Source organism: Symphodus melops (assembly GCF_947650265.1).
Source record: "Symphodus melops genome assembly, chromosome: 3".
Lineage (NCBI taxonomy): Eukaryota > Metazoa > Chordata > Actinopteri > Labriformes > Labridae > Symphodus > Symphodus melops.
Genome location: NC_136693.1, coordinates 21,920,446 through 21,946,576, shown reverse-complemented (window position 1 = coordinate 21,946,576; position 26,131 = coordinate 21,920,446). Strand labels below are relative to the sequence as shown.

The following is a 26,131-nucleotide window of genomic DNA, read 5'->3' as shown; positions in this document are numbered from 1 at the left end:
CATGTTTTTCTATTTCATATATATACTACAACTATAACTGGAGGGTGAGATATAATGACTGAAAAGTTCATTGATAATAACTAAAAAGTTGCTACAAAAACTATGGATCTAAAAAAGATCATCAATCATTGACTTTAATAAAAAGATAGAGCTGACACACCTCTGCACAATTGCTAAGTAACAACAGTTTAATGACTAAGGAAAAGCATACCCTTGATTATTCAGGATATTATTTGCAATAGTCAGATAATGACCTCAACAAAACCAGAGGTAGCAGCTTCAGTGATCTTCATCTGCACTCCCTATAAATCTGACAAACTAAGCCACAACAGGATTTAGACAGGCGCTATACATAGCAAAGCATGAGGCAATTGGCATGCAATGTTGAAATCAAAACCCCACAGATCCTATCTGAATGCAGATATTGAGAGGAATTGTTTAAAAAAGCAAAACAATGACTGATGATTTGTTTGGAGAAAAGGGGCATATCACTTCATAGAAAATCTCATGGTTGTCTGTCGAAGTCATAACATCTGAAGAATCTTGAAGAGTGTGTTTTCTTTGTGTGAGCAGAGACTCAGGTCTTCTCCATTTCTTTAATACTGTCTCACAGAACTTTTTCTGTACCTTGATGTGGGTTGGCTTTAGGAAACAGGAAAAGTCACCCGACAGTCGCCCAACTTCTGCAGTTTCCTCATCCTATTGTGCTTTGATCTCCCATTGCACACCCTGTCCAGAAAATCTAGACCAGGCTGAGGCAATGTGTATCACTATGATGTTAATGTGTGTGTGTGTGTGTGTGTGTGTGTGTGTGTGTGTGTGTGTGTGTGTGTGTGTGTGTGTGTGTGTGTGTGTGTGTGACCAATTCATGGAGGACAAAGATCCCTCATTGTAAAGTCTGTCATTTTCCTGTACATGTTTTGTTAGTCCTGGCTGTTTTGTGAGCTCACTTTATCTCCTCCCTCACAAAAAAGGGGGGTCAGAAAAAGGCCATGATGGAGGGTATGAAATAATTCATACCCTCCATCGCTTGCTGACTGAATGTGGTGACATATAAGGGGAACATATGACTAATATTGTTGAACTGGATGAAAGAAGAATGTGTACAAGCTGTAAACCTTTGTCTTACCAATGCCAGTGACTATACAAGTTCATAGAAGATGTGTTTTCTGTTAAAAAAATATTATGTCAAATTAAAACATTCTTAGAGGTGATTATGAAACTTGTAAGTTTCCAGGTTGATTAATTTATGTTTTTTTAATGACAACTATCAACGGAATAGTTTTCAGAGGCAAACAATTCTCTGAATATTTTTTTGTTATCCAATTGACAATATTTACATTAATCTAAAAAAAATTGCCTAATGTGAGGTAAAAAAAGAAGGTACAATTCATTGATGTGTGTTTGTACGAGGGAAAGCATTTGTGTGTGTTCATGCTTTTGTGAAGATAAGAGCACATAGCTCTTTGGCAGTCAGTGGGGATCTGCCTATATATGGCTGTGCTATTTCTACATGCTTTTCCTCTGGGGAGCCCATGCAATTGTCACTCAATAGACAATGCATGCCAGATAATATGGTAGCCCTTTAACATCTTGTGTTACATAATGAAAAAATATCTATTTCATTTATGAGAAAGAAAATGCCTTTATGTCCTATTTTCATCCATGGTAAAACTTGGATATCTCTGTATATAGCTCCATACTTAAGTGCGTGGAAAGTAACTCTATGACTGGATGACTGGGAGAATTTGATACTCATATCAATGGACTTAAAAGTGAAGGCATCATTCTCTTGATTGACAAGCTCATGTGATTCCCTTACACCAGAAGATCAAAAGTTTGAGTGCCAACAATGACCTCACAAGTGGTCGTTCTCTTCTCTCTGTGCCTCCACGGGGAGTAGACGAGAGTCAGCCTAGAGCCCTGATTTATTTAATCAGTCCTCTTTTTCAGTAAACTACACCCAACAGAATGACCTTGAAATTGACCAGGGATTGTCATCTTTTTTTCCTCAGCAACAGAATATTTCTTGTTTCTGGGTAGACCCCTCACGGCATCACTTTATTTTCCTGTAGAGTAGCTGGCATGTTGTTGTTTTTTTAATTAAATGGTCCAAAGGAAAGTTTTGGAAAGTATGATGTGCTCTTGTGCCTATTTGGAGGCTGACTATAAATAGTCCAGCAGCCTACGCATGCTCATGTTTGATTGGAAATTGTCAGAGCCTTAAGTCAGTGCTTCGGGGTATCGGTCAAAGGAAGGAAAGGACCTGTGGACGGTGAGTTAACTGTTTAAAATTGACTGTTTTTCTTTAAGAATGGAGAAAGTTTGCAAAACAGGAGACTTTTACAGAGCATCTCCAACAGATGTTTGGGTTTTAAGATCACAAACTTCAGAAATAAAGAAAATGTCTACTTTATGTCAAATTTAAAGTTTATGTTATATAACTTGTTTTGCTCAGTCGTTTGCATTTATGATTTCACTTTCTTTCTCCTTTAGATCTATTTCACTTTTCTGGAAAGCCAAAAAGAAACACAAAGCTATATTTTTGTAGCTTTTTTTCTGGGACTACTTGTGCATTGGGAAGAAAATGGGTTCACGTAGGATTGCAACACGCTCTTCCTCTGGAAATGGACGGTCAAGTAATGGGGAAGAAGTCTCTCGGCCTGGTAGCTGCAGTTACCTCTCCAATGTGAGGCCAGAAAACAGGTACACACTGTGTGCTCCTACTCAAGAAAACCTCTCTGCACAGGGGTCATGTTACACATCATCAACTACATCACAATAGTTTAAGGTGTCCAAACCTGTGACGAAAGCAGTAGGGATGTCATATCTATGTTTGTTGTCATGGTGACTGGAGTTTAAATAAACTGCTGATAAAGAGCCGCCTCTCAGTGATGCAACAGTGGGGACATCGTGCGTTACTCCAACAACAGCTTCTACATGGAAAGAATTTTTTTCATCCATTGACGGATGTTATCCCAAATGGTTAACTCTTGAAAGATTCCAAGTTAAGAGTTTTGGGATAACAGCAAAATGTTGTATTTCCACTCAGCAGCAGAGGGCAGTATTTAATGCTCTGAAGGCCGTTTTGTTTCTCCCTTTAAAAAAAAACCCTCAATAAATCTGGAGGATTTGTACCATCATCAGCTTCCAGAAATATAAAGACAACTTGACTATTTGTTTTTGTTAAACTTTATCGGCCTTTATAAAATGAAAGGGTTTTTTAAAATGAAAAAACAGTTTAAAACATGTGGTTCAAAACCAAAACATGTTTTAACTTGTCTTGGTTGTGTTTCTGTATAAATTGTAACATTTTTGCAATGGATTAACAACTAAACTAAACTAAACTACACTAAACAACTAAACAGTATTATATAAACAGTATAATCAGTGTTGCGTACTGTGACATATTCGGTATATATTGTTTAAGGGGAACTCCCTTTATGTCATATGATGTTTTTTGAATCGTTAGAAATATTCATTGAGGTGTGAAAGTATCTGAGCCAACACTGAACTGGATGTCAACACCACACATGAATGATCTGAACATAATATACACAAACATCACGCTCTTTTATGCATGCAAACCCAAATGAATTAATTTGCTTTTATATGTGTTAACATGTCCTCCACATTATCACAGGCTAATGTATAATGGTTCAGTACTCTTTACCCCTTCATTATCTTTAATGTGGCTTTCATTTTTATAATTAATGTCACATGGTGTATTAATATCATTTTCTCAAATTTCATGCCAAATACTTATTGTATATGGCAGATATCAAGAACAAATCAGTTTTTTGTTTCTTTCTTCTGTGATATGCTACAATAAATATCCTCTGTTTTATTTGAGAGTTAGTGGTCAAAACAGCATACTTAGTAGAATGTATATATTTCAAATATTTAATCATTCACACACTTTGGAGGCCAAATCAGTGCACATAAAATTAAAGCATTCAACCTTTTTCAACATTAAATATCGTCTTTTTTCCGCTAATTCTCAAACACAATTTAACATCATAATCATAAGTAACGCCTTATGATTAGGACCTTACTATGATCACAACTTCTGCGCTTTATCTGAGGACCAATTTCAACTTTTCTTAACTTGTTGTTTTCAAACTGTTGTTTAATCTGTGTGCTGTTTCCGTCTTGGTCAGGTAACCCTGAAAGAGATCTTTTTTGTGATTGGTTATCTATTTTGTACTTTACACACAAATGCAAAGACTTTTTTTTACAAGGAAGAGAAAAAAGGCAACAACAATTAAAAAAAAGGATAAGTTAAAAAAAATAAAAGATAAGTAGAAAAAAATAGAGATCTTGATCTCAATTGGTTAATTACCTGGTTAAATTAAAAAATAGTGAACACGGTCGTGGTCGTTATAGGGTGTTATAGTAAATTTTATATATAACATCCAGTGGTATATATATATATATATATATATATATATATATATATATATAGTATATAGATGTAATATGAATACCCTTTAAGAATGATAGTTGGAGGTTGGAATTTTAAAATAGTAAAAATAGACTTTTCTTAAACTTTTCTCTCAAGGCTGCAATAGGTTATGAGGTTGACCGTGAAAGTTTTGCCAAAAAACGCTGCTGACACAGATAAATGTACTCAAAAACACAAATTGATAATCTAGTATTTATAAAATAATGTAATAATGCAACAATTGCAACAGTTGCAATTTCATCTGTGCTGCTTGCAATTGCATCTGTGCTGTATGTTTAACATGGAGCATATTTGACAAATAAACAACCTTGAACCTTGAACAACAACCAAACTTTGCATCAGTACTAACCAGCCTTCTTATTTTGCACAGGAGCACTCTGTGCAGTGTGATGGCGCAATTAACGGAGGAAACACAGCCGTCCTTTGAAACAACCCTCAAGTCCAAAGCCGTGTCTGAGAACTGCAATGTCAAGTTCTCTTGTGTGGTTACAGGTAAATATTGCTTCACAGGTCGCAGTGTACACCAAGTTGTTCATACAGTAATACTATCTGTCTCAAGAGAATGCTTAAACACTTCTGCTTGAACACTTTGAGGAAAGAAATTCAAATAAAAAAGAGACAGTAAATAATGACTTAGATGTTCTGCAAGGGATCCCCAAAATACTACACTTTCCATCCCTTGCTGTCATGTCAACGCTTTCTGTTTTTCTTTTAAAGGACACCCTACTCCTCAAGTTATTTGGTATAAGGATGAAATGCAGTTAGACAGATACTGTGGACTGCCAAAGTATGAAGTATTCCGCAATGGACAAAGTCATTCCCTGCACATTTACAAGTAAGCATATAAAGAAACAATGGAGAGACATGTGACTGTAATTGCTCCAAGCAGAGAACTAGGTATTTCTATAAGAATGTTGATGGAGTCAAAGTAAACCTATAATGTGAAGAGATAATCCAATGAATAGAGGAAGCTAACATCAGTTTTTTCTTGATGGGGAACTTTTTTCTCAAACGTTTAATGTTGATCATTTCATAAATACATGAGCTTACTTGAGCTTTCACTATCTTTCCTTGCAGTTGCACTGTGGATGATGCAGCTATATACCAGGCGTCAGCCAGCAACAGTAAAGGTATTGTGTCTTGCTCTGGAGTACTAGAGGTGGGTGAAATGAACGAGTTCAAGATCCACCAGCGGTACTTTGGCAAGTTGAAACAAAAGGCTGAGAACAAACGCAGAGAAGCAGAAGGTAAAGAAAACCAGGAGCCGTTCCGAACCATAAGTCCGGATCGCACCCAGAGGAAGCGTCGCTCCACAATGGACGCCTTTCTCAGCGCACCGAGCTCCACGGAGGAAGAAGGCAGTGAGGTGAGCCCTCAGGCAGTCACTGTGGACACTGAGGGCAGGTTACAGGATGAAGCAGCTGGGGAAAAAGTAGAAGAAAAGCCAGTACACATCACGAACGGAGCAGTGTCTGCTGCAACTAATGGACAGGCCATCAGTGAAAACATTAACAAGACTGGGACATACATTTATGACTCTGCCCAGAAGAGTTTTTCTGCACACAAACCAAGAACTCCCTTTGTCAAGAAGAAGCTTAGAATTTCCAATAGTGCAAAAGTTGCAAAATCAGACGCACCAGGAGAAAGGACCCCTGAGGAGAGAAGGGCCATAACCTCTGTGGCTCTTACAGCTAAAGAGCCAATGAAGTCTGAGGGGAATTCAGAAGAAGTAATGGAGGTAGAGAACAATTTATGTTCAACTGTTGCAAATTCAACCTCCATAATCATAATGGAGCAACCTCAGATATCAGAAACAGTGGAAGTATCCCCTGCTGAGAAGCCTTCAGAGGTTAAGACAACTACGCCTTTACACAAACAACTGGTCTCCTCCTCAGTACCTCCTGCCACTATTATGTGTGGAACTACTGAGAAGCAAGCTGCAAAGCATGAGAAGGATGCCGGCAGAAGAGATAAAAAAGAAACATCGGAAATGCAGAACATAAGTCCTCATTCTGTCTCAGCACAACTACAGCCAATTAATGCAGAAGCAAAACAACAGAGCAAGGTGAATGAGGACATTTGCAAAAAAGAACATGTTTCAGCAATGGATGTTGAAAAGAAGTCAAGTACTCCAGCAGGGGGATCTCACAGAGACATTCAGTCAGTGAATGTACAAGATGAAAGCTGGACTGTTTTATCTCAGCGCCCATGTGAACAGGCTGGAGATCAGCTGTCTGAGACAGAAGCAAGCCCCCACCAAAAAAATGTGTCAGTGTCTGGGCCAGCGCTGTTGAGTGAGGTGGGTGAGGCATGAGCTCATGAGGGCTTTGTGCTGCCAACACAGGCCTCATAGCTAACACAAGCATCCTGGAGTTATTAATAGCTTCTGCAAGCATGCCCTGCTGTGTGACAAGAATTAAATGACGCACATGTCGACAGATGAAACAGGTATACTTATGCAGTTCATCTGACATGGTTAGCTGAAAGATTTGAGAGTTAGCCTTCCCAGAAATTTGGAATCATTCTTTCTTTGTCGTGATAGCACACAGAAAAGTGGATTTCTTCAAAAGCTAAAGATTAATATTTTTGGAAATCATATTCCAACACATACAGAGAGTTGAGAAGACTGATAACACATCGGTTTGCCTAAAACTCATGTAGTTGGCTGTAACTGAACTTAGTAAGACTAGACACATGGTAAAACACAGCTAGCCTGGCTCTATGAGATGGTGATCTTTGCCTCAGCACTTACGTTTTCAATGGATTCCACATCTGAGACATAACAACAACGAAACATCAGACAAAGGCATCTTAGCTGTTTGTTCCTGTTTATGGTCTTTCTGCTGGGGTAAACTAGCAGAGAGTAACCGTTAGCTTAGAACAGGTACGTATGTCACATGACAAAGTGCAAAGAGTTGTTCTCCACCAAAAAAAAAGAAAAAAGGATTGGTTTATTTACCTTTAGACCTACTTATTAGTGCAGCAAAGAGTGATTAAATGCATGTATTAAAAAAGGTTTTTATAACATCTATTAAGTGTCACATAACTTAAAAACATTATTTTATGTGATAAATGAGAATATATATATCTATATTTGTTCATTTTCAAATACATGACACACGATTTTATTGAATGATAGTTTAGAAACATAAGTGTACACTTGTTTTCCAAGTAAATCTTTGTTGCCCACTGCTTATGCAATGCTAAATCTGCATGGCTGCTCCTGCTGGCACTGAGTGCTGAGAGAAAACACTGCATGACTGAAGCACCTCTTAAAATGATTCACATTCTTTTCTGACTACACTTAGACATAAAATAGCCAGCCTACATGTGAATAGGCATGCGATACCAACATTGGATGCAACAGAACGTTTCTGTTTCTCTTAACAATACGGTTTTAATGTATTTTAATGCCTGTTTTGCTATTGCAATAAGAATTAACATGAAAGCAGAACACAGTGAAAGAAAACAACTATCTGCGATGGAGTGAAATATGACACAGGCAACCCCTCTGCTTTTTTAAAAAGAGGTATAAGCATTTTAAATAGTTATGGATCACCGCATATGCTTGTATAGCCCAAAATCTGTGGACATTTTTCATGCTTTTTTTTTGTTTGGTGGAAAATATACCCTATACTATACCCCACAGTTTCTGCTTACCTTTAGAACTTGGATTACACTTTGAATTATTTAAGAAATCCTGTAGTAACATGATTAGAAACATGGAAGCTGTTTTCACACATGCACTCTTGAAAGTTTTGTATAGTTTCATCTTAGGGGAAAAAAGATCAGGCCTTAAATTTGAAAAGCACACGTGAAATATCACTGTGTTGTTAATTTCATGCCTATAGGGGGTATTCTGTCACCAGTCATAATTTCTTGGTAGCTTGGGACACAAGCAGTCATGTACTGTCTCCAGAGAACTGTACTCAAGTTCTCGTTTTAGATAGATTTTAAATCAATCTAGTTCATCAAAGATATTAGACATTGAATGACTAACTTTACACTTACTTAATAGACTCGCAGAAAAATGTCTGGGTAAGTCAGGTGAAAATTTCTACCATTTGTTTCACACATGCAGCTTATCTCATAAACATTTTTGATGAAAACTTCTTATTTTAAGCCTTTCCACTGACATATGAACATTGCCAACAGAGCTGGTGAAAAGCTTTCCATCACTTACTTACTGTATATCTATTCTTGTGTTCATAAATTTCTTTTTGCTCGAAGGTCTTTCCATTCTGTTCTCTGTTTGTTGCTGGTTACTCTGTTGCTGTTTTTAAAATTACATGTGTTTATCCATGTCTAGCACAGCCAGGGATGAGTATTTACAGCATGGAAACCTCTGATGTGTTTTGTCCCAAGGTTACACAGGCCCATACAAAGATGAACAGGAATGACGCACCTGTCATCACCGAGGTTCCATCCAACCAGTGTACGATGGATGTACAACCACCACAAAAGACTCCATCTAAAAAAGAGACCATGACACAAGACATCCAGACCCGTTCTTTGCACGGTCTTCCTCAACCAGCTGATAACAAAATGACACAGGATACGCAAGATCATACCAGGGGATCAAATGAAATCCATAATGTGCCTTATGCAGACATACAGAAGTCGTCCCTCCAAAGGACTGGTCATGCTGAGAACTCCCCTGGGTATTACGTTTCTTCCTACGCCATTCAAAGTCAAATTGATATGGCCATAAAAACTGTCGAAGGCACCAATGTACAAGTTGATGAGAGGGCAGAGAGTAACGAGGCAAGTAGATCTTTAGCACAGTGTGACAGGGAGGCCCCAAAGGAAAGGGTTGTTGAAATGGAGTTTGACACTACTGCTCTACATATGACTGAACAAATTAAAACGGAAGAAATGACAGAGGAGGCAGAGCCACAAACTGATGTTGTCATTGTGGATGTATCTGTTGAAGAAAGTAAGAATAATACAGATGTAGTTAAAAGAGTTGAAAACTGTAAGTCAACTAGTCGTTTACCAGCTATGCCACTCCAAACAAAAACTCATGAAAACACAAACTTGTCTCAACTGCCAATAAAAGAATTCCAAGAAATTCCAAAGCCTGTTACAGCAGTAATATCAATAGCTGAGCTATTGAGAGAGCAAATAAAGGCTCTTGAGTCCACACTTGCCAATTCATTAACCACCAGACCAGTTCATGCTGACTGTGTGCAAGAGCCACCTGCTACTGGAAAATTTACAGAGTTTAAAGATGGAAACAGCAAAACAGATGTCATGAAGTCTAAGCTTGACAGGGTTACTGAGATTAATAATGATGTTACTCCTATCAGAAACATAAAGGAAACCCTCATGGAGATTTATCATCAACTAAATGAAACTGATCAAGAAATAATTCAGACTAAGGTAGAAACTTCACCACCTGCTCCAAAAATTATTCCACCTATTTACAACAAAGAAACTGGCACCACTATAAAGACTGCTGGGATTCATAGTAGTGCCAGAGAAAATAATGGATGTGTAATGGACGTTTGTCCAGAAACTAAAACACAGACTGTGGTTCCTCAAAAACGTTCCATGGCTGTTTCCCTGTCTGGGAGCCAAAGTGTCAATTCAACTCCTTTACCTTCCAAGGATGAACTGAATCATAGCTCAGTTTCAAAACCTTCTGGAAGTGTAACTCAAGAAGCAGGGACTCCACTCACAGTGACACCTATAAAAACCAGTAGTCAAGGGGCAAATATTATTGTTTTAGAGCATGCTAAAGTTAAACCTGTTCTTAACAAAGGCGTCAAAGTTACACATAGGTTAAGTCCAGAAATAAAACTCAACAGCAAAACCGAAAGAGAGATTGAAGAAACAAATTCTGCAACACTTTTAAATCAGAAAGGAAAGGAAGATGAAAAAAACACTTCTTTGCAGAGTTTACAAAGATTCCCTATTGAAAGTCTGCCAAGTAAAGATTCACAGAGTAATGTTCAAATGATTTCCCGAGATTGGGATTCTTCAAGAATTGCCCCCCCAGCCAGTCCATCTCCCGAGACCAGCCCATTGTTAGAGCGAAAAGATAGTGTTTCTCCCATTCCTTCTGCTACGCCACAAGAGCTGGCCTCTGGTGCCAGACGCAAAATCGTTATACCCAAAGCCAGATCTGATGAGGTCACAGACACCACATCAACAGCTGATAACCAAAGTCTGAAAAATGACGTTTCTACACAAAGCAACAGACTTTCTCCAAGTCCTGTTACCCTCTCTACGTCTCCTAGCCTTTCACGGCGCTCACCACTTCTGCAGCCCCCGGGTGAGCCAACATCCCCCCTAGAAAGGCATTCTCCACTCTTCAGCAGGAAGAAGATTGCACCTGAGACTCAGGCACCAAGCCAGCATCCCAGTCAGGAGATCCAAACAACCAAATCTGAAGAGAAGCCTGCAGAGAATGACAAGAAAGACCCATTCAAAGGTAAAATAATCTTCCTAAACAGAATAGTACAGTGTCCAACAAGGACCAACCTCGCTGCAATGCCCAACTGATTTGTTGTTTAGTTCTGTGCTCATGATGGATTAAAGTTGAGTCTTTGTAATTTAGCTATGAGGAAGGTCTTTTACCTGCTTTTTGTAAAATGAAAGACTATGGCCTCTGTAGTTGGGCGCTCAGTGATACTTGACCTCTCTCTTGCTCATCTTCTGTCCCTAGGGAGTCTAAGCTCCCCTCCAGCACTCCTAACACTGAAAATTAACTTGATGTTAATAGAAATCTTTCTCGTTAGTTTATCCCTTTTTTTGCCCTGAATACTTGCTGCATTTAAGAATATGTATTGGAAGTGTTAGTATAGGTATGGTTAACCCTGTTGCTACGTATAACTTTTGTTAGAAGCTGTGATTGGTTGATCTTCAAAGTACTTTTGTAAGTTTTTTCGATCTTAAACATTTTGTCTATGTTGGGTCTCCTTCACTCCAGCTCCTCAAGTTATTCGAAAGATACGGGGGGAATTCTTCACAGACACCTCCGGACACTACAAACTGTGGTGCCAGTTCTTCAATGTCCTCGGGGATTCTACAATCAAATGGTACAGAAATGAAGAGCTGATTGCTCAGACAAAAAGAAGGTATGTTTGCAGAGTAACTTTAAAGAAAGCCTGTGGGATTATTAGCCTAAATGATTTAAAAGACTGAAATAATATCACTTCATCTAGTTTTCAAAAAAGTATCTCTGTAAGAATAATCATCACCAGTGCAATTTTTTTTTCAGTGCTGGAGATGAAACTCAGGTCAACCTTGCCATTGTTCAGGCGTCATGCAAAGACTCTGGTGTTTACAGATGCACAATCTCTAATGAATATGGGAGTGACTCAACAGACTATCTACTCAGTGCAGATTGTAAGTACTCTCACACTATACACAAAACATTTGTCATAGCATTACTGGGCCATATCAAATCTCAATGTCTTTCTAACTTTGTCACAGTTTTGGCCAGACTATCCTTACGTGAAGACATTGGTGGTAAGATGAGAATTTAGTTATTCAGATCTCTTGTTGTTTCTGAATTAGAGCAGGATCATTAAACACCTTACTTACTGCCATTCCCACTCTTTGCTGTGCACAGTTGGAGAAGAAATCGAAATGACACCCATGATATTCAGCAGGGGTGTGGCTGATCCGGGCGTCTGGGGTAACAAATTCTTTGGCCGTATAATGATGCAGGAATCCCAAATTGGTGATGGATGTTCACACAAAGTCTGGAGGGCAAAGGTCATCTATGGTCTAGAGCCTGTGTTTGAGTCTGGAAACACGATTATCATTAAAGTATGCAACCCCATCAACTATGGAGGCAAGGGAGAAAGCTGCCTCATTGACAGGAACCTGGAATTTGTGAAGCAGGTGAAAAAGATTTTTTATTTTTTTATTTTGTCATTTGCATTTCAATTACGTTTTGCATACATAATCAGGAGTCCTCCTTGTAACCATGTAGAATGAGTTCTAATCCAATTGACATTGAATAAATACCTTGATATTTTCCAATGTTTGGCAAACAGGAGTGTAAAATCCAGAACTTGGCTCGTGAGTACTGCAAGATCTTTGCAGCAGAGGCCAGAGCAATCGAACACTTTGGCCCCTCTCTTGAGTAAGAGTGATTCATTTTCTGTAAATCAGAAGTTTTTAGGTACATAGACCATTATTTTTTTTAAAGGGATTAACAGTTTGTTAATCTTTGTTACAGGGTGATTCCAGTCTACTTGATTTACCGCCCAGCAAACACTGTTCCTTATGCCACAATGGAGTCTGATGTGACAGGAGTCTATCAAAAATACTCTGTCCTTGATCATACGGGCAAAATCGACATAAAGACTGGCTCTGAGGTGGAGCGTAAGTGCTGTGCCCTGCAGCACTGGATCCATCAGTGGACCAATGGCAACCTGCTTTTCACACGGCTTGAGGGTAAGCAATAGGGCTTGTTATTGGCAAGGACCTCACCATACATTGGTGATGGAATGATACAAAATGAGTAAGTCATTGAATTTAGCCCTAGTGGTAGGCCACAGGTTTTTTTTTTTTTTTAAAACGACGGTAACAAAGTTAAAGATCTGTGTACCTACTTTTTGGTGTTTAATAACCGACCCACACAATGCTGGTATAGAAAATAGTCACTGAACAGATACCAACTCATATAAAAAACACTTTTAACATGAAAAAAAGAATAAGAATTATGTGGAGGATTTTTTTTGTGTTCCTTTCTTGCAAGTTTTTACGGAGCTGAAGAGATTGGCCATTTGTTTTCCTTTACCACGTTATTTACAGCTGCTTCAGTTTAGATGTCTCTGGACACAGCAGCTCTGTCCTCAGCTTGCGGTAGTTTTAGTGGCCAAGAGTCTACCTACAAGACCTCTACAGGCATAGACGAAAGGTTTTCTGCCAATAGCTTTAATGTAATCACTTACCATTGCTTTTACATGCTTTAGATCCAAAAAAGAGAAAAGAGTCATCTGGGTTTTTTTTTTTGTTTGTTGTCAACTTTTCCCACATGTGTTTTTGTGCTGGATTTAATGTAATGACTTTGTTTTTCTGCCATATGAACTACAGAAAAGAAAGTAATTGCATGGTTATTTTGCAGGTGTTGACACAAAGATCACCAATGTGGGAATTTCAGTGAAATTGACAGGGTAAGTTGTTTTGTTATGTGTTGTTTGTGCAAATTATACTGTGAAACTCTAATTTCGCAGGTAATTTACATTTAAATTGATCATGGCTGACTTTATGTTTCGTTGTGTTTTGCTGCAGGCATCAAGGTCTCTCTGTGGAAGGGAATCCCAAAGTTTTTGAACAGTTCATCTCGCAGCATCAGTGTAACTACTTCTGTGGTCTGCTTGGCCTGAGGTCACTAAAGGTCATGGACTCTTTGTTGACACCTGCAAAGCCCAAAGGCTCCAGGAGCCCGTTACTTCAACGCAAAACGACTGCTGGCTCCTCCAGCCCGCAAACCGTCCGTAAAGCTGCTGGCAGCCCAAGAATGCCCAGGAAGAATGAGCAGGAGGGCAGAAACCCACCCACTAAACAAAACCCTGCCGAGGCTCCGAAAAGTGTCCAGATGGAATAATATTACATAGTAAAAGATTTTATCAAAAGGGCTGAATCTTGATAAGATGTTTGCTTTTCTCACTTATGGAGTTTGATTGTTTTTTGTTGTAAATAAATCAAAAGTGAGAAGGAAGTACTGCTCTAGAGGAAATACAGCTAAGAGGACTGAAGGAAGGAAAAGGTTGAGGAAACGTATATTTTAAAGGGAAATGTAAAACATTTAATAGAGCAGGAAAGACATAATAAACTATTTCACTCTTTTTTATTTGCCACCATTCCTTGCTGTTGTCACTTGTTGTGTATAGTTGCCCTCACATTTTGAGGTGGTTATGTATCCTACATTCAAAAAATCTTAGGGTTGACACTACATTAGTTGGTAGTGACTTTTAGGTTTGTTTTCTATTAATTAATGTACCAATGGAGGTTACAGATTTTGAATCTTTTTCTCAGGTCAGTTCATATTTGTCCTCAATAAATGTACAATCAAAATATTTGGAACGGAATTAGGTATCAGATGGAAGCTATGTGTCAAGCTACGTAAATCATGACGTGGGCCCCATGGTGGTACAACATGTCAAGAAAAACAACCGTTATTGTCAATATATAATATAGCAAACCAAGTGCAGCATCATGTGACACTGTTGTACAGTGGCTAAAGGTGCTGGGCTTTTATGTTAACCTGTCATGTTTACTTGCAATACATTGTGATGCAATTTTGGAAATGGCACCTTTGCCTGAATGTAACTAGCTGTAAAATAAAGGATAAGATTTCATGTATGTTTGGAGATAATGTGAAAGTGCATGACATGCTTTTTAAATTCTTGAGTGTTATTGTTAATAGAAATAAGCATAATGGAATGAACTGAATCATTGTAATGAAAGCCATCTCAGTCACTCTATCTGACATCAGCAGTCCCTCATTATACACCTGGAAAGATATGTAAGTAACCTGGTTATCTCACTGACTCGTATTATCTGAGAGCACTCACATTTCCTTCATACTGATTGATTTACACACATTGTTAGAGTTCCCAAAGGCTGCCAGCATTTGGGCTTAGACTTTTAGACTGTTTGGTAAAGTTCCACTTAATTTTTTGCTGTTTATTTTCTGGAATCATCCTAACATTGAAAATTAAATTGATATACATTTCAATGAATGCAGTTCCCTTCCTACATCTCTGATAGAGGATTCCGGAGAGAAGTAGAGTAGTAGACCATTATACATGTTTTACAAATAACAAAAAGCAAGATAAATAAATTGGTAAAAAACACCAATATATGCAGCACAGCTAGTTTATATATAAAACACTATTCTCTAGTATAGAAATATGAATACTTTTAAATATACTACTCTATAATTTAAATACAATCAGAGAGGAATATAACTCATCTAGAGCAGTGCTTCTGAGCTGCTGGGTCAGAAATAGGTCGCAGGCAATTTTTAGCGTGTCGTGAAGGTGTGCCTGAAGCTAATATTTTATCCTGCAAATATAAATAAGATTCAGCAGGTCTCAGTTATGTTAAAGCTCAGAAAACAAAGAACTGAAGCATTAATTCGACTTAAGTTCCATGATAAAAATAAAAAACGCTCACTAAAGGTATTATTCCTTAAAGAATGAATGCTAATAGTTGTCTAAATATTTCTCTACATACCTGAAATATAAGCTTTTTGACCTCTTCAAGCCTCTCATTTCTCATGCACTGTGATAGTTAGGGAGATGTTATAGAAATCCCTACACTGCCTTGCCAGAAGTTGTTGTCATGCATTTGGACTAAGTTGTGCTGTGTCTTGAATATTCTGTAAAACGTCATTGATGACTGGTGTTAATTTAAGACTTAACTAAGTCATTGCATGCTAGCAGTAATAACATTCAGGGGCAAATCTGATTCCTTGTTAAAGACCAAACTGTTGCATTCTACCAGTGTGTGTTTAAAGGCTCAAAGGCTAACTTCATCAAGATAATCATTTGTGATTTCCAGTCATTAGTGAGTCATAATTTATGTAAGCTGGGGCATCACGCACAAGTGTGAACAGTCAAAGCTAAATTAATTCCTAACAAGGAAAATTCACTTCGTGTCACTCCTGATGTTGTCAAGTAGCCTGAAATGGTCAGATGTTGTTAACACAAAAAAAGATGAAAGACTTAAGTGTGAATAAACTATCTGGACTATATTTGATACCACCACTATGGTGTTGGCAAGGGAACCCAAAGGGAAAGGCACTAGCTTGTGTTTTTTCTTGTTTAAAGCTAAAATATAGAACATTATTTCAATAGTATTTTGGTCATTACATGTCCATGACAATATGAAATTAAAATCTTCTTTTGAATGAGAGTGTATCTGATTTGTTTTAAATAACTTACCAGGTCTGAATTAAACAAACAAGGAGGGTTTGGCTTGCGTGTAACTTGGCAGCTCCTCTGTGAAGAGGGTGTTCAGTTACAACAATTGGTTTGCTTCACACTGGAACATTCCTGTTTCTTACTGCCACTTTAAGCTTAAGAGGTACAATGTGAAAATGTACTCCTAACACATACACATTATTGCCCTAATGCATTGAATGTGTTTAATGCTTACTCAAAAATCTAGAATTAAAGCCTGCAGTCCATCATGATGTGAAAAATAACAATCAAGAACATAAAAAACCTCAACAACATATAAAACAAAAACATTGCTTCAGGGATTTTCACAATATGTCCACACATTACAGAAAGTGGAGAACTCAATTCATTTCTGTTTTAAGGAGGATTTTTGGCAAGTTAAATAGATGATGGTAACAGGATGGATGTAGTGTGACTGAAGGGTTATAACAACATGGAGAAGATTGGGCCTATCATGAAAGACACTCCTGCCACCTGCTGTTAGTTTAATCACTGCGCTATTGATGGTAATGACAGGTGAAATATTCTTGCATGAAGCTTTTATTTGACCAATCTATATGTGCAGATGAGCAGTTTTATAAAGATTTTATCTGGGAATGTGGCCAATCTGCAACACACATGTTTAAATGTCTGTGTAGTATCAGAAAATGCTAAAAAAAAAAAACAACAACAACAAAAACCCCCCCACTTCAGTTACAGTTTTTACGCAACATAGAATTGTTTAGTGAGCCGAAATATATTTTTGTGATTAGCCATTTTTAAAATGACTTTTTTTGTTTGAAAAAAGGTTTTCCCAACTCAATAGTACTTATGCATGAAAAGAGTTATCAAAATGCCCCTATAAAACTGTTTTATTTTGGAAATTAACCTACATCGTTGTGAGCCTTGCCATATGCCGTTTGTAAGAGGATCTCTTCATATTGTCCATATCTTTGTGTGTGTGAAAAAGTCACATTTGCAGGGAGGGCATAATGACACATTCCTAAATCTCAAAGAGAAAAATTATGAGAGAAGTGAGGAAATTACAGAGAGAAAAATGCATACGCACAGCTCCTCCTGCATCACCAAGCAGCTCTGACGGAGTGCCGTAGCAGGACATGATAACTCACAGTAATCTCAGCATTAATATCCATGATAAGACATAGCAAATGAAAGAATAGTTAGTCCTCACGGTAGAAATGTGAGTGTGTACATTCAGACTAATGTTATGATTTAAAAATTTAAAAGGGCATAATGTTGAGTTAATGGGAAGATCGCACAGCCAGAAATCTGTTCTTTAGCACATGAAACACAATTTTACTCTCATATTCAGGCTCAATTGTTGCAAATTGTGAAAAATTGCTGCGCACACAAAAAGAAAAATCTAATGCATTTAATTAAAATTGTTTCATATCACAGCAAACAAATCAGAATTCTTTTTTATTGCCAAGTACATATACAAGGAATTTGTCGTGGTGTATTGGTGCAAAAAACAACATGTCTTCATTTATGGTATCAGCTTCTTCCAGAATAGTGTTTTTTATTACATTTATTCTGACTTTTTTTTTTTTTTACAATATCAGATGCACAACGAGTCATTGAGATCCCATTTAATCCAACAAAAAATGAGGAAAAACAGAAACTGCAACAGACAATGTGGCATCTAAGACTATCCCTCACAAGGCAGAATCTGACCCCACATTGTTTCACCTGACTGAACTCAATTACCATTGGCGGGCATGGGAAGTTGTGACCATTCTGGCAGATTATATGAAAAGGATCACACGTCCCTAAATGCCACAGACTAGATGGCATTTGAGCAAAGTTTTATCTCCAGTCCACAAAAAGTCGCAGGCTGTAACTGGTCTCTGTGCTATTGCTAAGTCAAGTGTCAGTGCTGAGTTAATCTACCTTATCGCAGAAAGCTTTAGCTGACTATGAAATAATGACATTCTGATGCATATCTCACATTATTTCCCCTCAAGGTGCAAGTTAAAGGCTAAATCTGAATAAAATCAGTGTTGTCTATTTTTGTATGTGCATGATGTGCTCATGATGTCGCACTGTGCAAGAGAGCTGTGTTGTCCTCGTTTTGAATCTGCAGTGGAAAAGGAAATGAATGAGAGATGTCTACACTCTTTCACACTAAATGTCTGGGGTACCTGGCATCGATCTACATTTATCAGATGCATGGAAAACTTTTTAAAACTTTAAGAAGATGGCTTTATTATGTTTGTCAATAACAGGAGGTGATCTTTGCAGGTGGAAGAAACGTCTCATTTGTTAGAAGGAGAACAGTTTGTGGCACCTTAATACAGATGATGAAGTCTACGAGCAAAATTGATAAAGGATATGAACCAAAAAAAAGATCTTAATGGAACATGGTGAAGGATGCAAAGATGTCCAAGGTTTGCATCAGTCTATTAAGTTTAAAGACATACAGTGAAGATTTTCCTATATCAATCACATACTAAGACTCAACATTAAGGGCAATTCATACTGCCAAAGTTAGGTTACATTACACTCCCAGGAATGCACAACAAATATTAAAACCAAGGAGAAATTTAAAGTATGATATGACACCTGCATATTATGCATAAATATAATGGATCATTGAGGTCTCCATTGTGTGGTGATTTGAACAACTAGTTAATACAGAAGTATATCATAATATACAGCATATAACCAATAGCGTTACTTTAGATTGATAAAGTGTGCCTTTAAAACAGGTAACATAAATGTAAAAAATAAATAAAAATGTGCAATAACTTTTTCTGTTTATGTCTTTGGGGACACATTCATTTGGAAGTGTATACATTGGATAAGCAACTGATGCTGCACAAGTGTAAGCCATCATGTGAACAATATACAAATTAAAGGAACAAAACAAAAAATGTTTATCATAAACCTTGTGATGGACCACCAGACTGGTGATCTGTGCGGGTGCCACGTGTGTGGAGCTGTGGTCCTTCAGGCGCGTGGCCAGGGGTTTAAATCAAAGTTGTGGCTCCTTTCCAGCATGTCGTTACCCCCCCCCCCCCCCCCCCCCCTTCTCACACTCTCTCCCTCTCTCTCTCTCTCTCTCTCTCTCTCTCCGTTTTTGGACTCTGGCCACTTTCCTGTCACTGAAATGGAGGCATCCTTGAAATAAAAAAAATGAAAAACAAATTTTGGACAATGAAATTACAAAACATTGATAACAGGCTAACACAATTCAGTGTGAGTTTAATAAATGCAAATAAAAATCCTGACTCTAAGATCAGGTTTTGCACAACATGAGTCATGATTAATAATAGCCATAGTGTATTAAGAAGATAAATGAGGACTGTAAGATTAGAAGGTGTTGTTTGTCTTCTTTTTTTAAAGGTGCACTATAGGTTTGGTTTGGTTTTGAAATTTGAAGTTCAGGAAAATGAAACAATTCCCTGCTATATTTTCTGAACTAAGCACACAAACTTTACTCCAAGAAATAAATGGGTCCCTGAACAATATTAAGAACTGAAAAGCTACCATGAGAGTTATGGTTTCAGTGTTGCCGGCACACACATTAACTTCTCATAGCATTTTATCTTCAGTGTTACAGGGAACACATCTCCCTCTGAGGAAATATAGAGATTTGAATCTCAATTGTATTTTAATAAATGATCAGGCATTTTTACTGATTAAATTCCAGATAAAAGACAACATGATAAAAAAGAAAGAAAGGAAGATAGACTATGATAAAGACTGGCTGATTAAACTGATTTTAAACTCCAGGATAGGTTTACTTCATAAAATCATGAACAAAATGGCTTCTCTATTTGCACTTGGGATGCATTTACTTTAACTGGAAATACATAGTGTTAAAATAAAAAATCAATGGACAGTAGTAACACGTCTGATTTCAGTTTCCTCTGAATTTTTGGAAATCCCCCTCCGCGCGCGCTCGTATCCTGTACTGACACCTCAACACAGCGCTGGCACGGGGGGGCGGGACTTCCGGTTGAGAGCACCCGGAAGATTCGGATGCAAGTTTCCCTGCACGACCGTGCATCCATATGCTTATTACTTTAGACGTTTTTGATGTGATTGTGGTGCTTTTTTCTACCCAGTAGTATCTAACAAAATGTTGTCTTTAGACTTCCTCGACGATGTTCGGCGCATGAATAAGCGACAGGTACGTACCAGTCACTGAGTTTATCGTCCTGGTAGGACAGAGCTAACGCTGACTAGCCACCGCCTCTTTATCAATGTTGTAGCCTGTCTCTCACTTTCTTTAGCAACCTATATTGTGGAGCATTTTATGCACATGCATCTCCAAACTGGTCCTGTTTTATGTTAATGTATGAAAGACAAATAGACACTCGGCTCAGAGGAAGTCTGTCTTCAGTGTAACTAGCTATTTCCCTTATTTAACACAACATTTAAATGAAAGTCAAACACTTGTTAAGCTTACTCATATATCACCTGTGGTATTGGTTTGTGGTAATATCCCCACATACTGTGTCCTGTGAGCTAGCTCTTGCACATACATGCACACAATTTTTTCACAGGTTTGTAAACAGAAATGTTATTTAAATATCCCCCGCGCTCCCCAGCTCTATTACCAGGTGCTGAACTTTGGTATGATCGTTTCCTCTGCGCTGATGATCTGGAAAGGGCTGATGGTTGTCACAGGAAGCGAGAGTCCCATTGTTGTTGTTCTCAGGTAAGTTAGTCTTCATGTGTTGAGATTTAGAGGATGATGGTGGTCTTCATTTCTGTTCCACCTCACGTCAGAATCATTACTGTGTTTGAATCCAACATGGCAAGATACGATATTCTTTGTCAATCTTTTGTGTTGCTTCAGTCCACTGGAGGCTGACCCGTGCCCAGTTCAATGACCTTTCATCAGTCTGCATTATTTGAGAGAGATAAGCAATGACATCATTCAAAATTAAAACAAGGATGGTTCAATAATCGATGAAGAATTATAGTTAAGAGTAAAAATAAACATTTTTATGCAACATCTCTTAAATGGACATTCAATTTGAAGGTAATAATAAACACTAACTGTTGAATGGGATGTTTTTAAATCTTTCAAACTCCAACAGGTCACATGACCAACCCTCTTTCTCCAACAATGCATTCGAACTATCCATCTAATAACTAAGGCTGCTTTAGAGAGTGGTTTGTGACGTTAAAGATTTTATGGGTTTTTTTTATACCTGAGTGTAAAAAAGCATTGATGATATATGCATTGATATATAATATTAAGCAAATGTAACATCTCACAGCAAGTCATATGCTTTAATCACACGCTCATGTGCTTAGATGCTGGTAAAGGTAGCTCCTGGCTAGGGGAGCAAATAGTGGACAACAGTCTTTGTTGTCCTTCAGTATATCAATGATATATTTTTGAGAGGATTGGATGGTCACAGATCCTGGCCAAACAGGCTGAAAATTGTCCAGTGCTGCTCACCTGCCTGTTTATCTGTGCACCTCTAGTTGTAACTCATAGTTTCTTTGACAGTCTACTGTTCTGCTAGCCTTCTTTTTGTGGTTATTCATGATTAACAAAGCCTGGAGTAGACAGCCCATATAATAACTCATGTCCAATGTTTTTAAATGATCTCAGTATTTCCTACTGGAATAAACGTGTGTCTGCTCTTCCTTTCAGTGGGAGTATGGAACCAGCTTTCCACAGAGGAGACCTGCTGTTTTTGACCAACAGGGTAGAGGATCCCATCAGAGTCGGAGAGATTGTAGTCTTCAGGATAGAAGGCAGAGAGATCCCCATAGTACACAGAGTACTAAAGATCCATGAAAAGTAAAAATCTACACTTCATAACTGTGCCCCATGCCTGTGTCTCAAACATTATCATGCTGTTTTCATTATCGAACTGAGCTAAAATGCTTCAAAAAGATATATTTCATCTGTCCTCATCCAGAATCGGGTGCATTGGAAAAAGAGGACATGTTGTACATTTTCTGTCGAGAGTGACGCTGATGTTTCGTCCGCAGGGAAAATGGAGACATTAAGTTCTTGACCAAAGGGGACAACAATTCAGTGGATGACAGAGGGTTGTACAAGCATGGCCAACACTGGCTGGAGAAAAAGGATGTGGTTGGACGAGCAAGAGGGTACGTTGACTGAAAGAAAATCCAGATAACTATAAACACCTCACTAACATAATGTGCCAGATAACTTCACCTATTCCACTCAAGAGTAGGGGCTGCATGTGTCTCCTGAGTCTAAGGGTGTATTCACACCTAACTTGTTTGGTTCGCTTGAAACAAACTAAAACCCTGGTGCGGACCTCATGAGTAGGTGTGAATACAAACCATTGAACTCAGGTGCGCACCAAACAGCCGGACCGAGACCCAGCTGAAGAGGGGGTCTCGGTTCGCTTCCAAACGAACTCTGGTACGGTTCGTTTGAGGTGTGAAAGCAACCAGACCTCAGTCCGACCCAGCTCTAAAAATCGTACGGCTTTTTGGACATAACAGGCTCCCGTTGCCGCGCGCATTAAGGGAAATAATTGTTTGTTTGGTTAGCAGCACAGTGTTCTTGTTTGTTTCTATTGCCTACTTCTTTGATATAAGACGCGGAGGTAATCTTTAGTCTATCTTTCAGACACTTTCATTAGTGTATCATCGCTCTGTTGCTTTATTATCCAATACATTTAAATCACACAGACTATGAACAGAACAGCAGCTGCAGCAGAGTTTTCCTGGAGCTTTTACCCCGCGGCAGTCTGATCCTCCTCCTTTTCCCTGCGCCACATACGTCATTCATAACCTCGGCCACATTCATCATTAACACCGGTTGATTGCCTACACATAGATCCACATTTTTTACACAATTAAATATTTTTGTACCTGTACTAAATGGATGAAATTGTTGCTTAAATGTTTAATACCAGGACAGCGAGTGCAGCGTGCAAGTTCTCCATGATTGTTTACTTTCATCTTGCGATTACCGCTTTACCCCGCCCTAAACCTTTTTATCCAATGATTGAACGATCTTCGCACACATGTGGTTTTGTTTATGAATTCTGGGCCTCTTGCGAAAAGTGCAATGTGAAAACAAACCGCACCAAACCAAAAAAGAAACATTGTATTTGGTCCGAACCAAAGAAAGCGGACTAAAGGACTTTTCTGGTGTGAAGGAGCATGGCTGCTCGTTAACAATAACAATTTACTGAAGTCAGTCAATCACTATGACAGATCTACTGGACTTTAGTCCAAGACTTACTGACAAGGTCGTATGCAGGGAGGACTACTTTACATCTCTGCTCTTAAAAAGTCCAGGATTGGGTTTCTATTTTGCTTGTTAGATAATTCATTCAACTTAAGGCAGTCATCCTTTTCATCAGTCTAAAGACGTTTTAGAGGGTCATAGTGTTCGAACACAGACTGGGATGTTGTGACTGAGTTGTGGTTGTTTATTGGAGAAACAAATCATACCTTAGATTCTCTGCATGTCGCAATGTGGAGAAGTAGAGAAACCATAGCAGTCAGCAGAAAACAGGGATTTGGATCCCTTAAATATTCTGACCTTAAAGGGATACTTCACCCATTTACATGAAGCTGTATATCATTAGAAACATGGTAGTAGTGTTGAATGGTCGTGAATCCAACCCTCATTTTGCCCTGAGACGAGAAAAATGTGTTTTTCTTTGCTTGAAAGTTTTCTTCATGTGATGCAAAAAGCGTCATATTGCATCACATGAAGAAAACTTCCAGGCAAAGAAAAACACATTTTTCTCGTCTCAGGGCAAAATGAGGGTTGGACTCATGACCATTCAACACTACTACCATGTTTCTAATGATACACAGCTTCATGTAAATGGGTGAAGTATCCCTCTAACTTGGTCATCTCTGCAATAGATCATTTATGTCATATAAGGTTCGCTATTTTAATATTCACATAGACATACCTCCCTAACCTCCTTACCCCTTCATAACCAGTCCATACAACCTCCAGCCTGTCACCAGAGGAACTGTCACTGGCAGTGAGAGTGTCTTTAACCACACTTACCTGGTTAGTGAAGTTTGTAGCAATCCCTGGCAGCAGATTAACCATAATCCTCATTCATGCTAAGAATTTGCACACAGTGTTGTATGTTTCGTCAGCTGACAAGGTTTCTGTTGCAGAAATGATGCACTCTCAGGCATCTTTTTTTGTCACAGATCGGTTGAACCTTAAGAGGCGCTTGACTGGACCAAAGTGTTTTTACCTTAAATGTATTGAGTCAGGTGTCCATTACTAGAACTCAAATAGTTCTGTCACGTCTAGAAGGAATAATAAGCAGGTGTTAATAATTGCCCAACCGATTTGCTGCACCCTCAAATTATATCTAACCCCACCCAACACACACACACACACACACACACACACACACACACACACACACACACACACACACACTAGTGAAGAACAAGTGTTTTTGTTTTTATTTTTTTTTAAAAAAGGCCTTTTCTCACTTCAATTCCATTTTAACTAGGATTTCTTATGTTACTTCGTAGATCAAAATAATGTTTGCATTCTGTAATAAAAGTTATTTTTATTATTATTATTTAGTTTTTTTACTTGTTTTGACTAGTTTCATGTATGTTGTGAACAAAGTACATTATAGGCATCAATTACATCTCGTGACAATAAGCCTTTTTAACACTTCCAGGTTTGTGCCATACATTGGAATCGTCACCATCCTCATGAATGATTACCCCAAGTTCAAAGTAAGTTGTATGTCCAGATTTCACCATATTTGATGTGATAAGAAACATGTAGCGTGACAGTCTATTCCTATGTATAATGTGCTATTTGTTCATCCCACAGTATGCTGTGCTCTTCATGCTGGGTCTCTTTGTGTTGGTCCATCGGGAGTGAGGTACCCACACTTTTAGACTCAAGAAGGATTACCACGTCCAGGAAACCTCAGTCATGCCTTTCAAAGCAGAATTAAGTTAGACTTTGTCAAACCCAACTGGCTTTTTGTACCATTTGTTTGAACATTTTGTAGAAATGTGGATAGGGTGTTTACATTTGAAAAAAATCCAAGCTTTAAAAATATTTTTGTGAGGGAACTAAGCTAGATTTAGTTAATGGATCTTTATTTGTAATCCTCTGAATGTGAAACAGCATTCATGAAAATAAATTAAGTATGGTTTCTTTTCTGTTGAACCGTTGTCTTTGAGAAAGATGTGAAGTATTTTCTGACAACTGAATATGAATGATATTAAAAACGAAATCTGGCTACCATCCACTATGGATTCATTCAACTCTTTTCACTTGCTCATTTCTGTTCTGATGTCCATGACACAGGATTCATTTATTAGGAACATGTGGTCTCAAGTGGACAGCTTAATTAAATCACTAAACCTGCAAGTGAGCACCTTTACAACACCTCTTAGACAGTATTTCTCACCTTAGGGCCATGCATTTTAACTTTTATTTATACCTCTCTTACCTCAGGCATTTTTCAAAAAGTGTTTAAACATGCAGTACAGTGAAGCCTCTTAAATCCTAATCCTGACCCTTCTGATCTTTCTGACTTTAGGCCTATTTTCAAACTTTCTGTCTGTGGGGTCACTCAACACTTCTTTTTAGCCCCCATTCTCTTTTCTTTATGCTTTCCCTGGGGTCCATTTTTGATAAACATTTATTTTCATTATAGTGAAAGTCTATCTGCCAATAAAAACAAATCAAAATTCAATGCAAGCTGTGCTGAGCTGTCTAAAGGACATTCAATCCTGGATAAAGTTAAATATCCTGAATCTTAACAAAAAGAAA

The 26,131-nt window shown here is 38.2% G+C and overlaps 2 protein-coding genes across 3 annotated transcripts; both read left to right on the top strand.

The window, feature by feature from the left end:
• The first annotated feature begins 2,150 nt into the window (after window positions 1-2,150).
• Window positions 2,151-15,125, top strand: LOC306821474 (alpha-protein kinase 3-like). 2 transcript variants are annotated; one of them, XM_079339931.1, is made up of 14 exons: window positions 2,151-2,275; window positions 2,497-2,706; window positions 4,836-4,957; window positions 5,183-5,300; window positions 5,543-6,764; window positions 8,831-10,901; window positions 11,400-11,547; window positions 11,691-11,818; window positions 11,906-11,941; window positions 12,045-12,319; window positions 12,475-12,563; window positions 12,660-12,877; window positions 13,551-13,599; window positions 13,718-15,125. In XM_079339931.1, exons 2-14 carry the CDS (start codon window positions 2,588-2,590, stop codon window positions 14,031-14,033), a joined length of 4,911 nt encoding a protein of 1,636 aa, XP_079196057.1. In that variant the 5' UTR covers window positions 2,151-2,275; window positions 2,497-2,587; the 3' UTR covers window positions 14,034-15,125. The 2 variants fall into 2 exon arrangements, with proteins under 2 accessions (XP_079196057.1, XP_079196058.1); XM_079339932.1 differs by lacking the exon at window positions 2,151-2,275 and having other exon boundaries at window positions 2,575-2,689.
• A 5,202-nt stretch (window positions 15,126-20,327) lies between these two features.
• sec11a (SEC11 homolog A, signal peptidase complex subunit) lies at window positions 20,328-25,600 on the top strand. The gene is made up of 6 exons (XM_079338968.1): window positions 20,328-20,530; window positions 20,952-21,061; window positions 22,013-22,162; window positions 22,357-22,476; window positions 25,020-25,077; window positions 25,178-25,600. Exons 1-6 carry the CDS (start codon window positions 20,480-20,482, stop codon window positions 25,226-25,228), a joined length of 540 nt encoding a protein of 179 aa, XP_079195094.1. The 5' UTR covers window positions 20,328-20,479; the 3' UTR covers window positions 25,229-25,600.
• Window positions 25,601-26,131: the final 531 nt, after the last annotated feature.

What these genes read in the sequence shown, in the direction of transcription:
- LOC306821474 (XM_079339931.1), top strand. Translation starts at nt 2,588, where the DNA reads ATGGGTTCACGTAGGATTGCAACACGCTCTTCCTCTGGAAATGGACGG. An exon ending in AATGTGAGGCCAGAAAACAG is followed by an intron (nt 2,707 to 4,835) that starts GTACACACTGTG and finishes TATTTTGCACAG; the next exon opens with GAGCACTCTGTGCAGTGTGA. An exon ending in CACTTTGGCCCCTCTCTTGA is followed by an intron (nt 12,564 to 12,659) that starts GTAAGAGTGATT and finishes TCTTTGTTACAG; the next exon opens with GGTGATTCCAGTCTACTTGA.
- sec11a (XM_079338968.1), top strand. Translation starts at nt 20,480, where the DNA reads ATGTTGTCTTTAGACTTCCTCGACGATGTTCGGCGCATGAATAAGCGA. An exon ending in GGCGCATGAATAAGCGACAG is followed by an intron (nt 20,531 to 20,951) that starts GTACGTACCAGT and finishes CGCGCTCCCCAG; the next exon opens with CTCTATTACCAGGTGCTGAA. An exon ending in GTGGTTGGACGAGCAAGAGG is followed by an intron (nt 22,477 to 25,019) that starts GTACGTTGACTG and finishes TAACACTTCCAG; the next exon opens with GTTTGTGCCATACATTGGAA.